The sequence below is a fragment of the Plasmodium malariae genome (genome assembly GCF_900090045.1).
Source record: "Plasmodium malariae genome assembly, chromosome: 5".
NCBI classification, from domain to species: Eukaryota; Apicomplexa; class Aconoidasida; order Haemosporida; family Plasmodiidae; genus Plasmodium; species Plasmodium malariae.
In genome coordinates this window covers 721682-735148 of record NC_041779.1, presented here as the reverse complement: position 1 = coordinate 735148, position 13467 = coordinate 721682, and the positions used below count along the sequence as shown (strand labels likewise).

Sequence of the window (13467 nt, the reverse complement as noted above, 5' to 3'; positions counted from 1 at the left end):
TTATTTACGTTTTTGTTCGTTCATTTTGGATGTGTAGCTTTTTTATTTATAACGATGTGGAAAAATAAGAAAAAAATTATATTTCATTTTTTGCGCAGAATTTGAAATTATATCAGTGAGTTATTCCTTTTAAAAAAGAAAATTAGAAAAGATAAAAGTAAGGAAAAAGGATGTTACATTGAAGTAACACAAATTTTTATATATTCGTGTGGATTATTAGAACTTTATCACCGTTTGGCCTTTTTTGAGATTAATGTATATACAAGTTTTATAGGTACGTGTATCTATGTAATGCTTACATACATACACTTATATGTTTATATGCATAGCGTCACTTTGTTTTTTTATTGAATGGTAAGAACAATTAAACAAGCTCCTATACGCATGGTTTTACATTTTCTCAATTAATATTATTATTATAAATTTTGTCCTATATTCAAAACATTCCTATTTATTTTATATATTTATTATTTTTTTTTTTTTTTTATCATATGTTGCATACCTTTTGATATATGCTGACCAACGCTATGTCGAAAACTTGTGCACCCACTGCTCACAGTGCAGAATAGAACAATAAGTATAAAGAGTAAAAAATAAAAAAAAGGAAAAAAAAATAAAAAAAAATAATAAAATAATAACAAAAAAAAAGAGACAAAAGTAAAGAGACAAAAGATAAATATGAAAGAGTGATATATAAATCGTAAAAAAGAAGGAGTACTACTTCATTGCAGCTTCATTACTACTTCATTGCAGCTTCATTACTACTTCATTGCAGCTTCATTACTACTTCACTGCAGCTTCATTACTACTTCATTGCAGCTTCATTACTACTTCATTGCAGCTTCATTACTGTTTCATTGCCGCTGTACCACTGATGCAAGAATGTTGTTCATACAGCTTTACGTATAGTTGAGCTTGTTTAAAAAAGGTGTGCCACTTGTCGTGCTTTAACATGTCAAGAGCATTGAATCTAAAAGAATGTATATTATGGGCGTATGCTTATAGATATACGTACATGTATATATATACCTACATGTATATATATACGTATTGTGCTGCCTTTTTTAAAGATAAAATGACGAGAAGCATAATCTGTTCCATTTGTTACTATAAAATGCACATGTAATTGTTTGCTCTATTTTTCTTATTTTGTATAAGTATTTTACTTCTTAACATGGTCTGAATAAAATATTGTATTTTTACCAATCCCTTAACAGTTTGCAGATTAATGCCCCACATACCTATCATATATCTCTCACGTTATTCCTACTTTTATGAAAAATAACTGGCAATTTTTTTTTCCTCTTTTTTGTTCATCTAAAAAAAGGGATTATCATTTAAGGGGGTCAGGAATGCATAATATTGCTCAATGGGTAAAATATTATACGCCCAACTACTAAACTACTCTATGATAATTATACATAATAATTATAAATCTCTGCCGCGTGAAGCTGTGTTAGCATATGGTGGGAAATTTAAAGTGTTCATTTGTAAATTTGAAAATTTGAAAATTTGAAATATTTTACCCATCTTTGCAGTGTACTTTTTTTTTTTTTTTCTGTCTTTTGCGCGATTTCTAAGATAGAAAAAAAAAAAAAAAAAAAAGAAAAGAAGGAAAAACGGGACAAAAAAAGAGTTAATTATGGTACAAAAAAGAAAGTCAAATAGGGGGGAAATTAAAAGAAAAGCAATTTATTTTCCAGCCCCGCACTCATTAGACCTAAAAAGGAATATGTACATTCAAGTACTTTTACTCAATTGTTTTCTTTGTCCTCTGTTATATAACCCCGTGTATACTTCATCACAGGATAGAGATCGAAATAATTATAAGAGGAAAAGATGAGTTACTTATTAGACGATAAGAAGATTATATTGAAAGAATTGTTATCTAAAAATGAAAATATAAAGGTTAAAGCAAGCTTACGAACTTGAATACTTGCACTCACACACACACATTCACAAATACACTAACATATTTATATGCATAAATACATATGTATGTACATATGTGGGCACTTAACTGTGTATTATGCTCCGCGAGGCGTTCTATCATACCACGGGATGATAAATACATATACAGAGCAAATAAAACTACAATGTAGAAGGAGCAAAAAATATGAAGAGTAATAGTAGTAATGATGGTAGTAATGATTGTAATATAATATGTAATGGTTAGAAATACACAGCCTATTAAAATTAAAAAGAAAAGGTACATGGGCTTATCACTGTATTATTACAGCTAATATGGCTCCATAATGCAACAATGATACATCATATATTAAGGAGCGCCGTATGATAGTAGGAGTATATTTATTTTTTATTTTATATATAATTTTTTATTTTATATATAATTTTTTTTTTTTTTTTTTTTTTTTTTTTTTCTCTAACACGTGCACTCATTAAATCCTCTCATCTACACCTCTTTGCATCATTACAGCATGAAAACGAATATTTAGAACTGGAAAATAGAGCTTTTTTACTACTAATTGAAAAATATGAAGAGAGAAAAAAATTTATAAAAATACTTGAATATATTCATTATGTGTGTACAAGTTTATATGACAAGGAACAGAATTTTAATTATAATATTCTGCATACCGAATTCTTAAGAGAATTGAAAAGTTTACTAGATGACTGTATATCAAAATATAGAAACATTTTAAAAAGTATATTAACAAAGAGAGATGATGAATATTTGAGTATTTCTCAGGGTGCGCTCCCTCGAATGAACAACTATAAAGAGAAAAAGTCGAGACCAAAAGAAGGTATATATGACGTAAATATAGAGGATATTATTACTCACAAAAGGGATGAAACTACTTATATAAAAGAAGAAAATGAAGCGGATGGAACAAATGGAGCGGATGGAGCAAATGGAGCGGATGAAGCATATGAAGTAATTGATAACAGTTTTGCTGATTCCTCTAGGAAGAGTAGCATGAACTGTACAGAAAATCGTCTACAAAATGAAGCAGAGAAGGGTAATTTGATGTGTCCTACCAATGGCCAAAAACAGCAACATGTTCCCAAGGAAATAGAACATAATAAAGGTCAAATAAGTAAGTAAAGTAACTACATGAATGGGAAAATATAAATAAAAGGAGGAATAAACCAATGAACACCAAGTCGTTGCAGCCATAGTCATCACTACCGTTACAGCTATCGCTACCTCTACCGCTAACATTATGGCTTTCCTTTTTTTGTTTACCCCTTTTTACAAAGACAGCGAAGCAGAAAAGGACAATGATTGCAATACACTAAGTCTAATTAAGGAAAAAAATATTTGCTTGCACTGGAGCAAGGAGGAGTCGAAGGAAGAATTTTACTCGGTCCAGAGTTTTAAGCGGCATGAAAGCACAGACGGTAAAATGGTCTTAAAAAATATGAGCAGTAAAAGAATGAAATTATGCACTTTTGAGTAAATTTACGACTTCATATTTACTAGTTAACATTCACCAACTTAATTTCCCCCACTACTTATACTTCAACTACTACTTCTTCTACTTCTACTACTACTTCTTCTTCTACTTCTACTACTACTTCTTCTTCTACTTCTTCTACTACTTCTTCTTCTACTTCTTCTACTACTACTACTTCCATATTTTTTTTTTCTCCCCCCTCCCTTATCCGTAGAACAAGAAATTTGTCTAAACTTAATAGAAAAGCAGCAGCTAACATTGAACGAGATTGAAAAGCTAAAAAACGAAATAAAGAAAGTAACGATATATTTTGAAAATACAAAAATGTTAGTAGGTTCAATACTATGTCAGAGTAAGATTTTTTTATTTGAGTTAGACGAAGAAATGAAAAATTATAAGATAATGAAAGAAAAAATAAAAAAAGATAATTTATTAATGAAAAAGAGTAGTGCTATAAATGATATTTACAATGCAATAATAAATAAACAAAAAAACAAAATTGAAGAAGCACAAAAAACTAATCTAACATTGCTAAATTTGTATAAAAAAAAGTTTTCTAATATTAACTATATTATATCAATTAATGAAAATATAAATAGTGTTGACTTTCTTTATTTAAATGTTTTGATATATAATAAAAAGATAAATTATGACAGGCTAATGAAGGAACACGAGAGGAACTACTCCCACTTGAGTAGGGAACGAACTGGGCCCAACAACCCAAACATGGCAGCATACGCATATATATGTGTAGTTACATATATGAGCAGTTACATATATGTGTAGTTACATATATGCGCAGTTACATATATGTGTAGTTATATATATGAGTAGTTATGTATGTACACACAGCTCTACATGCACACATTCCCCCTCCTTCTTTGTCCACACTAAGGAAAACTGCTGAACGAGCTAAGTAGCACACATAAGAAGATCATCGAAAATGAACATAGAGAAAGGGAAATAATAGAAAGTATTGAAAAAAATAACTACGCATTAAATGATATGGATGCTTTAATTATTGAAATTAGTAGCCAAATAGATAGCACCAATGATACATCAAACAGGTATTAATAGACGCCTTAAAGGGAAAACAAATTATTTTGCTCGCGTAATGCATATGTAACAATTTATATATATATATATATATACGTATGTGTATATGTATATGTGCGTATTTGTATGTTCACGCACATAGGGACATACTTTTTTCCCCCTATTAACAGGATCAACCAATATGAACATGTGGATGTTCTCAACAGCTGTTCCGTCATAGAATGCATTCAATTAAACAAAGATATTGTAATTAATGCATTTTTATATATATATATATATATATATATATATATATATATATATATATATATGTCTGTTTAATGAGATAACACTAATTTTGCGTTCACTACGTCGTTCATTATTTTACGTATAATTTTATTCATTTATTTATATATATATTTATCTGTTCGCTTATTTTACTTTTTTTCCCTCGTTTATAGTACAACGTCGAAAAAAAAATAAAGTCCTATCAAAGAAAAATTGATATTATACAAAACATCAAAATGAAAAAGTAAAGAAGAGAAAAGAAATGATCAAATGATTAAAATTAAATTGTGTCGTCATAGGAATTTCCCCCAATTCTTACTCAAACTACTTCAACGGTTAGTGCGTCGTTTCTCTGTTTTTCTGTTATCTGAATGGGCAAAAGGAAATAAAAAAAAAAAAAAAAAAAAAAAAAAAAAAAACTTATATCCTTCACTGCCATATGATTGTATACCCACCCACATATACATATATATATATATATATATATATATATATATATATATATATATATATATATACATATACACACGTACATACATTTATTTACTGCGCATATATGCGGAGGGTAAATATGAAAAGGCATTTTGGACATTTGTTTATGTGCAAGGATACATTTCAAAAATGTACTTTTTCTTTTTTTTTTTCCTACTGTCTCATTGTCTACAACTTTTAGTTGAGGCAACTTTTTCAAAATGACTAGTTTCATGTACTCCTGTGCATTAAAAAAGATTAAAAAATGAGCAACATGGATATAAAAGCATAGTTGAAATTGCGGTAGAGTATGGAGAAACAGGATCAGCAAAAAAAGAAAAAGGAAAAAATAAAAGACAAAGGATAAAAAATAAATGATAACGGATAAAAAAATAAAAGATATAGGATAAAAAAATAAAAGATATAGGATAAAAAATAAAAGATATAGGATAAAAAAATAAAAGATATAGGATAAAAAATAAGATAAGAAAAGATATAGGATAAAAAATAAAAGATATAGGATAAAAAAATAAAAGATATAGGATAAAAAAATAAAAGATATAGGATAAAAGAAACTACGTTAGTTTTTCCATCATATATTGGGTTTCCCTTAAGCCCTAATTCCGCCAATTCAGGCAAAGCGCTCTATAAGAAAAAAAAAAAAAAAAGTATACAATAATTACATCAACATGAACAAATTAACTTGAACAGGTCAGAAGAAAAGCATGAAGAAAAGGATCGACTAGTTTATCCTTACCAACTTGTCTATTTCCTCAGTGCTCTTTATTTTATTATGAAATAAGTAAAGGACCTGCAGTTTTTTTAAGGACTGTAAATTATCTAACTTGTCAATACTATTATAAGACATCCATAGTTGTTTTAACGTTCCACTTATATCTTCAAGAAACTGAAATTTTTTTATGCAATTTCTTCCAAGTGACAATATCTCTATATTTTCTGTTTTTATAAAAGTAAAAATTCCTTATTTGGGGGGGTAAGATATTACCACATTGTGCGTGTGTACATATATAAATGTACTTATGTACGTATGTGTGGACTCATGAACATGCGTACGTATGTGTGGACTAATGAACATGCGTACGTATGCACATAAATGCACATGTTCAAGCACATATGCACTTGTACATAAAAGCGGAAACCCATAGTGCACATTTATTACTCAAACCAGACATCGGTATTAACTTCTCAATTCGATTCGTCGATAAGGACAAACGCTTACATTTTTTTAATGTGTTTATACTGTTGTCTAATTTTTCTATCAAGGGTATATGACAAATAAAGCTAACCTCTTCTTCTTCTTTTATTATTTTTCCTGTACCGGTAAGGAAAAAAAACAAAAAAAAAAAAGTTGTGCTTAAAGGGAATTACATTTTTTTTTTTTTCTTTTGTTTTTTTTCTAGATGTTTTAAATATTCCCTTTTTTTCTGTTTATTTTTTTATTGTAGTATTTTTTTTTTTACCATTTTTCTGCTCCCAGTTTTTTATGCATTGAGATAGGGTTACTTCTTTAGCCATCGCTATGTTCGCTTATTAATCTTTTTATAAAATGTTCAATTTGGTTCAATTTCAATTTAGTTCAATTTCAATTTAGTTCAATTTCAATTTAGTTCAATTTCAATTTAATTCAATTTCAATTTAGTTCAATTTCAATTTAGTTCAATTTCAATTTAATTTAATCTTTTTTTCTTTTTCTGATAAAGTTTTGCACACGTAGTATATATAATCTATAGAATGTACAAGGGAAGAAAGAACGCAGCTCCTGTTTACATAAAAAATGCAGAAATTTCTTCTATATTAGATTTCTTATTCTTTTTTCTTTCCATGTACACCTAAGACACATATAAAAATGTGTATGCATATGATCGTGTGATAATATGTATAATTATCGGAATGTCCAAAAAGGTGAAGTCGCTTTTACCTGCTCCTAAAATGAGAACAAAGAAATGTTAGGAATGCCTTGTTATTTCCTTTTTTTTTAATTATTTTTATGTACATATGTATAAAGAGGGTTTCCGTCATTTTGTTTTGCTAATTCGTTTTGTTATTTCGTATTTTTTTTTTTTTTTTTTTTTTTTTTAATATAAATTCTTTTCTGTCTATCGACATTATTTCCTTTGGATTCAAAATTAATGCGTTATTGTATGCTTAATTATAGCTCCAATTTTTTTTCTCAAATATTTTTTGAAAAAAAAAAAAAAAAGGCTTCAAAAAATATACTGTTATCTTTTTTGTTTATTTATCTTTTAAAATAGGAATATTAATGTTAAATAACAATGAAACTTTTTTTTTTTTTTTTTTTTTTTTTTTTGTGTTTTCTCCACATAAAATAGTATATGGGTAATATGTAATTATTATATTGTTATACTGTTACTCTTTTGTTGTTTCCTTTTCTTTTGCTTCCTTAAAATTGATTATATACGCAAAAAATGTTAATACGTTTATCAAAAAAAAAAAAAAAAAGAAGCAATAACTCCTAAAAGAATAAAACAAGAAATAGTCAAAAGGATAAAATCAAACTTGTGCACATGCTGTCATTTACCCTTATAGCTTATTTATAAAAAAAGAAACAAACTTAAAGAGTGAAAATGTGTAAATGTGTAAATGTGAAAATGCAGTTGGCACCTTTGCACTTAACCATTTACAGCAAATCGAAAGAATGATACAGGATTTACAAATCTTTTCCTTTAAAATAAGTTGGGATGAAAAAAAAAGGAAAAACAAATATATAACAAATTTTATTTTTCTTCATATAAGTGAGAAATGATGTAACTGAAATGGGTAAGGTATCTTTATATTTACCCCCTTTTCCCAAATTTGCGCATCAAATGTATTTATACATAAATTTCTTTACAAGTACATAGTAAAGGTATTCTAGGTGAATTCAATCACAGGCGCCTTATTCGCGTTTTATCATGTAGTAGAGCTCCTCTGAAAATTTTTAAACATATTAACCAAGCCATACACATATACATGCAGACATATACGCATATCTGCAAACATACATCCATACACACATACATACATGCATGCATAATGATCTCTTCCATTTTTTCTCAGTAATGCGCCTAGAAAAATACCTCTGAACGATTTAACTAAACCATCCCTTTTAAATACGATTCATTATCTACAGTTCATTATGTTATTGTAACACATTCGTTTTATATCAATGTTTACATATATGTATATGTATGCCTAAGTGCTAACTAAAGGTGCATAGAAATATTGAACTATCTTTTTTTTCCTTTTTTTTTTTTTTTTTTCTATAATAAAAACTTGTTGTAAGAGGGTACTTCCTCTCTCTAATGTTAATACTTTTCTTATAATTTACAATATTGAACAGTTCCCACAATTTCCTTTATTTTGTTCCTTTGTCGTAAAATATATATATATATATATATATATATATACATGTATACTATTTTTTTTTTTTTTTTTTTAAAAAAGTGGTATCACCTCAGCATTAAATTTTTATTAACATATTCATATTTTTTTATTACATGTTTCATATGTGCGTGTTTTATTATTACTTGCTTCATTTTACGTGTTACGTATTGTTCACTACAATTTTGTACCATAATGTGTAAAAAAGTGTTGTTATTATTAGTTTATTACTATTGTTATTACTATTGTTATTACTATTGTTATTACTATTGTTATTACTATTATTATTACTATTAGTATACTCTTAGTATTACTATTAGTAATACTATTACAATTTCAATTACAGTTTCAATTACAATTACAATTACAATTACAATTTAAATTACAATTACAATTTCAATTACAGTTACAATTTCAATTACAATTTCAATTACAATTATTATTATATTTTTTTGTAGTGTTGTATGATTCCTTCTTTATCGTATTGTATGTTCAAAGAGAAAATAAAAACGAATACTATTTTTTTGTTTTGTTTATTATCACTTGAAGAGTACACATATACATGTACATATATATACATACATACGTACATAAATGCGTGCATACGTACGTGTACATTAATATTCTTAGTGTACACCTACGTTTTTAATTGCTTAATTTATTTAAATTGTAGGGGCCCAAAATTAAAACAGACTATTTCAGTAATTAGCTATTTTAACTGAACATTACGCGTTTAAATGTGTATATATGTATGTATATATGTATGTATATATGTATGTATATATGTATGTATATATGTATGTATATATGTATGTATATATGTATGTATATATGTATGTATATATGTATGTATATATGTATGTATATATGTATGTATATATATATGTATGTATGTATGTATGTGTGGTGGTTTAATTTTGGTAAAGGTGAAATTCTAAATTTTAAAAAAATAATAAAAATTAACTGTATTTCTAATAATTTATTTTTATTTTTTTCTATTTTATTTTATTTATTTATTTATTTTTTTTTTTTTGTATATTAAGTAAAGGGGAGATTATAACATTATCAGAACTGATACTTTGCCCAGCTTTGTTTTTGTTTGTTTTTTTTTTTTTTTTTTTTTCATTTTGAAAAAAATATCTAAAATAGTAAAAAATTATAGCTACATATCATTTTATTTCGTTATGTTCGTAAAATTTAATTTGTGTAGTGTACGTTCACTCACACATAAGTAACCCATCCATAATATTTCAGCAATACGTCAATAATGCATACATAATACGTACAAGCAAAATACGCACATAATAAACTATTAATAAACGGATTTATATAAAGAGAAAAAAGAAAAGGAGTGAATTACCTTGAAGCATACTTTACATCAAAATCATTTTGATGAATAAAAGGCTAACACATTTTAAGGAAATAAAATGCTTTTTATAAATGACGTTCTTCTTTAGTATGTATAATAACATTTAAAAAAAAAAAATATATAAAAATAATCAAAAGAAGTGAACAAAAAAGAAGAAGAAATCGAACTTGCCTAGTTGCTAGGGTCGCTATAACACTGGCAGGAACAGCCGAACAAGTTGAACAGCTTCAATAACTGCAGGGGAGCGAACCGTTGCTAGGTAGATAAGGATAAGTAAAGGAAGGAGAAAAAACAAATTTGTAAATGGTATAGGAAGTATATCCACACAAGAGACTATTAAAGGAAGAGGCATCTTTCAGTAACAGGAAAAAGAAAGAAGTTAATCAGTAATATATGCAGAGTAGTAATATATGCAGAATAGTAATATATGCAACGTAGTAATATATGCAGAGTAGTAATATATGCAGAGTAGTAATATATGCAGAGTAGTAATATATGCAACGTAGTAATATATACAACGTAGTAATATATGCAACGTAGTAGCATAATCAAAGTAATCGTATAAGCCAACGAAAGGGGCGAAGGTGCGAGCACGCAATCTTACCAACAAGGTTGTATATATATATATATATATATATATATATATATATATGTATGTGTGTATTTATGTATGTATGTATGAACGGAAAACAAAATGGACATACATCTTCAAGAAAGTCAAACGGGAATTAGGTTTAGTTGGAATTTATGGCCTCCAACAAAAAACGAAGCGGCAAAAATTGAAGTGCCCTTAGGATGTTTATATACAGTTTTAAAAAGAACAGATGATAATAGTGTTAAATTAGTAGAGTATGAACCATTGAAATGTAAAACAAGTAATTGTATTTTAAATCCCTACTGTAATATCGATTTTAGGAATAAAACATGGACTTGCCCCTTTTCAAATATAAAAAACCCCTTCCCCTTACATTATGCTGAGCATATATCGGAAAAGGTACTCCTGATATAAGTTGCCCGCGCCTTCATTTAGATGGGGTGTGTACATGCAACACGTACATACGTATATGCCCATGCATGTATACACTTCATAACGCACTTATGTATGTATATGCAAATGTATACATTGGATCCTCCTCTTCCTCAACTTTTTTTTTTTTTTTTTTTCATACGCAGAACCTTCCAGCAGATGTAATGTACTCCAACATAGAATACATCCAACCGTCAAACGTGGGAGATATACCACCTCCAACTTTTTTGTTTGTGATTGATACATGTTTATTAGAAGAGGAGTTAGAGCAACTAAAAGATTCTATACAGCAGTGTATTAGTTTAATGCCAGGTGATGCATACATAGGAATCATAACATTTGGAAATATGTGTTACGTGCATGAAATAGGTTTTCATGATTGTTTAAAATCGTATGTATTTAAAGGAAGTAAAGATATAACAGCACAAGATTTACAAAAACAATTAAATTTAGGGAGTCGGAATGATCCACGTAGTTCAACAACATCTACATCAGCTCGAAGATTTTTACAACCAGTCAGTGAGTGTGAATATAATATTAATATGTTATTAGAAGATATACAGAAAGATAATTGGCCTACTCCTCCTGATCAAAGAGCAAAGAGATGTACTGGCGTAGCATTAAGTGTAGCTATAGGATTACTAGAATGCTGTTGTAATCAGTTAAGTGGTAGAATAATGATGTTTATTGGAGGTGCAGATACAACATCCCCTGGAAAAATTGTAGATACTGCTTTAAGTGAATCACTTAGACATCATTTAGATTTACAAAAAGAAAATACGAATGCTAGGCATGTTAAAAAAGCATTAAAATATTATATATCTCTAGCAAATAGAGCAGTAGCATCTGGACATGCTATAGATATTTTTGCCTGTTCATTAGATCAAATAGGTTTATACGAGATGAAAGTATGCTGTGAGAAGACGAATGGATTTATGGTAATGGCAGATTCGTTTTCTATGAATGTATTTAAAGATTCTTTTAAAAAAATATTTGAAACAGATTCAACAGGTTATATAAAACATGGATATAATGCAAAATTGACCATCATATGTTCAAAGGAATTTCGTGTTTGTGGTGCTATAGGTGCATGCTCAAGTAATAAAAAAATAGCTAATTATGTATCTGATACATGTGTAGGTGAAGGAGGAACATGTGAATGGACAATATGTGCTTTAGATAGACAATCAACGATAGCTTTTTATTTCGAAATAGTAAATCAAAATATTTCTTCCCTACCACCAGATAGACAAGCGTATATACAATTCCAAACGTTATATCAACATCCAAGTGGTAGGAGAAGATTACGTGTAACAACAATATCTTACAGATTTGCAGAAGCAAATATTGCAGAAATTTCACAAGGATTTGATCAAGAAACTGCTGCTGTAATTATGGCTAGATTTGCAGTTTTAAAAGCAGAAACAGATGAACCTATTGATGTTTTAAGATGGTTAGATAGAAAACTAATACGACTAGTAAGTACTTTTGCTGATTATCAAAAAGATGACGTTAATTCTTTTCATTTATCACCAGAATTTTCTATTTATCCTCAATTTATGTATCATTTAAGAAGATCCCATTTTTTACAAACATTTAATGCTAGTCCTGATGAAACAGCATATTATCGTTCTATACTGTTAAGAGAAAATGTAATGAATTCATTAATAATGATTCAACCAGCTTTACTGCAATATTCTTTTGATTCCCAAACACCAATACCTGTCTTACTAGATGCACAATCATTAAAAGCAAATGTTATTCTTTTACTAGATTCATATTTCCATGTTGTTGTATGGTATGGTGAAATGATTTACCAATGGAGGGAACAAGGATTTCATGATAAACCTGAGTATGAACATTTTAGACAATTACTCAATGCACCACATGAAGATGCTAAGTCTATTTTAGAAGATAGATTTCCTATACCTAAATTTGTTCTTTGTAATAGTGGTGGTAGTCAAAGTAGGTTTCTCCTAGCTAAGGTTAACCCATCTACCACACATAACTCCTTGAGTGGGAGCACGTTCGGCACGTCCAGTAGTGAATCGTACATAATTAACACGGATGATGTTTCTCTCAAAATTTTTATGGATCACCTGGTAAAGCTGGCTGTCCAGACATAGATTACTTCCAAGGAGCAGTAGTGGTGTGGGAGTTTGCATAACGTAGTGAGAGTATGGATTTTTTCATTATCAATTACATACATGAGTTATTCCAGTATACACTGCAGACATAGGTGTGATGGACCCCTTTGCTTCCATGTTCTTTGATATACTGAACATGTCGAATGCCCTTTGCCATTTTACCCCCATGGGATGATGATGGTGGAAGGCATGGAGAAGTGTGGAAGAATGAGAAGTATATTACTACAAAAGAAGAAATAACGTTAACTTCCTCGTTTTTATTATCATCATTTGGCTAGTATGAAGGCAGATATTATTTCGTATGCATGT

General features: G+C 28.6%; 3 protein-coding genes across 3 annotated transcripts; 2 read left to right on the top strand and 1 right to left on the bottom strand.

Moving 5' to 3' along the window:
* Positions 1-1839: 1839 nt before the first annotated feature.
* On the top strand, positions 1840-4990 carry PmUG01_05023600 (conserved Plasmodium protein, unknown function; the record flags this gene model as incomplete). The annotated part of the gene is made up of 7 exons (XM_029003436.1): positions 1840-1908; positions 2438-3059; positions 3223-3363; positions 3634-4113; positions 4315-4486; positions 4646-4721; positions 4916-4990. The coding sequence occupies 7 exons, from the start codon at positions 1840-1842 to the stop codon at positions 4988-4990; spliced, it is 1635 nt and encodes a 544-aa protein (XP_028860382.1).
* A 71-nt stretch (positions 4991-5061) lies between these two features.
* DLC1 (dynein light chain 1, putative) lies at positions 5062-6749 on the bottom strand (the record flags this gene model as incomplete). The annotated part of the gene is made up of 6 exons (XM_029003435.1): positions 5062-5109; positions 5392-5454; positions 5793-5858; positions 5971-6170; positions 6400-6546; positions 6695-6749. 6 exons carry the CDS (start codon positions 6747-6749, stop codon positions 5062-5064), a joined length of 579 nt encoding a protein of 192 aa, XP_028860381.1.
* Positions 6750-10678: 3929 nt separating this feature from the next.
* SEC23 (protein transport protein SEC23, putative) lies at positions 10679-13137 on the top strand (the record flags this gene model as incomplete). The annotated part of the gene is made up of 2 exons (XM_029003434.1): positions 10679-10978; positions 11158-13137. The coding sequence occupies 2 exons, from the start codon at positions 10679-10681 to the stop codon at positions 13135-13137; spliced, it is 2280 nt and encodes a 759-aa protein (XP_028860380.1).
* Positions 13138-13467: the final 330 nt, after the last annotated feature.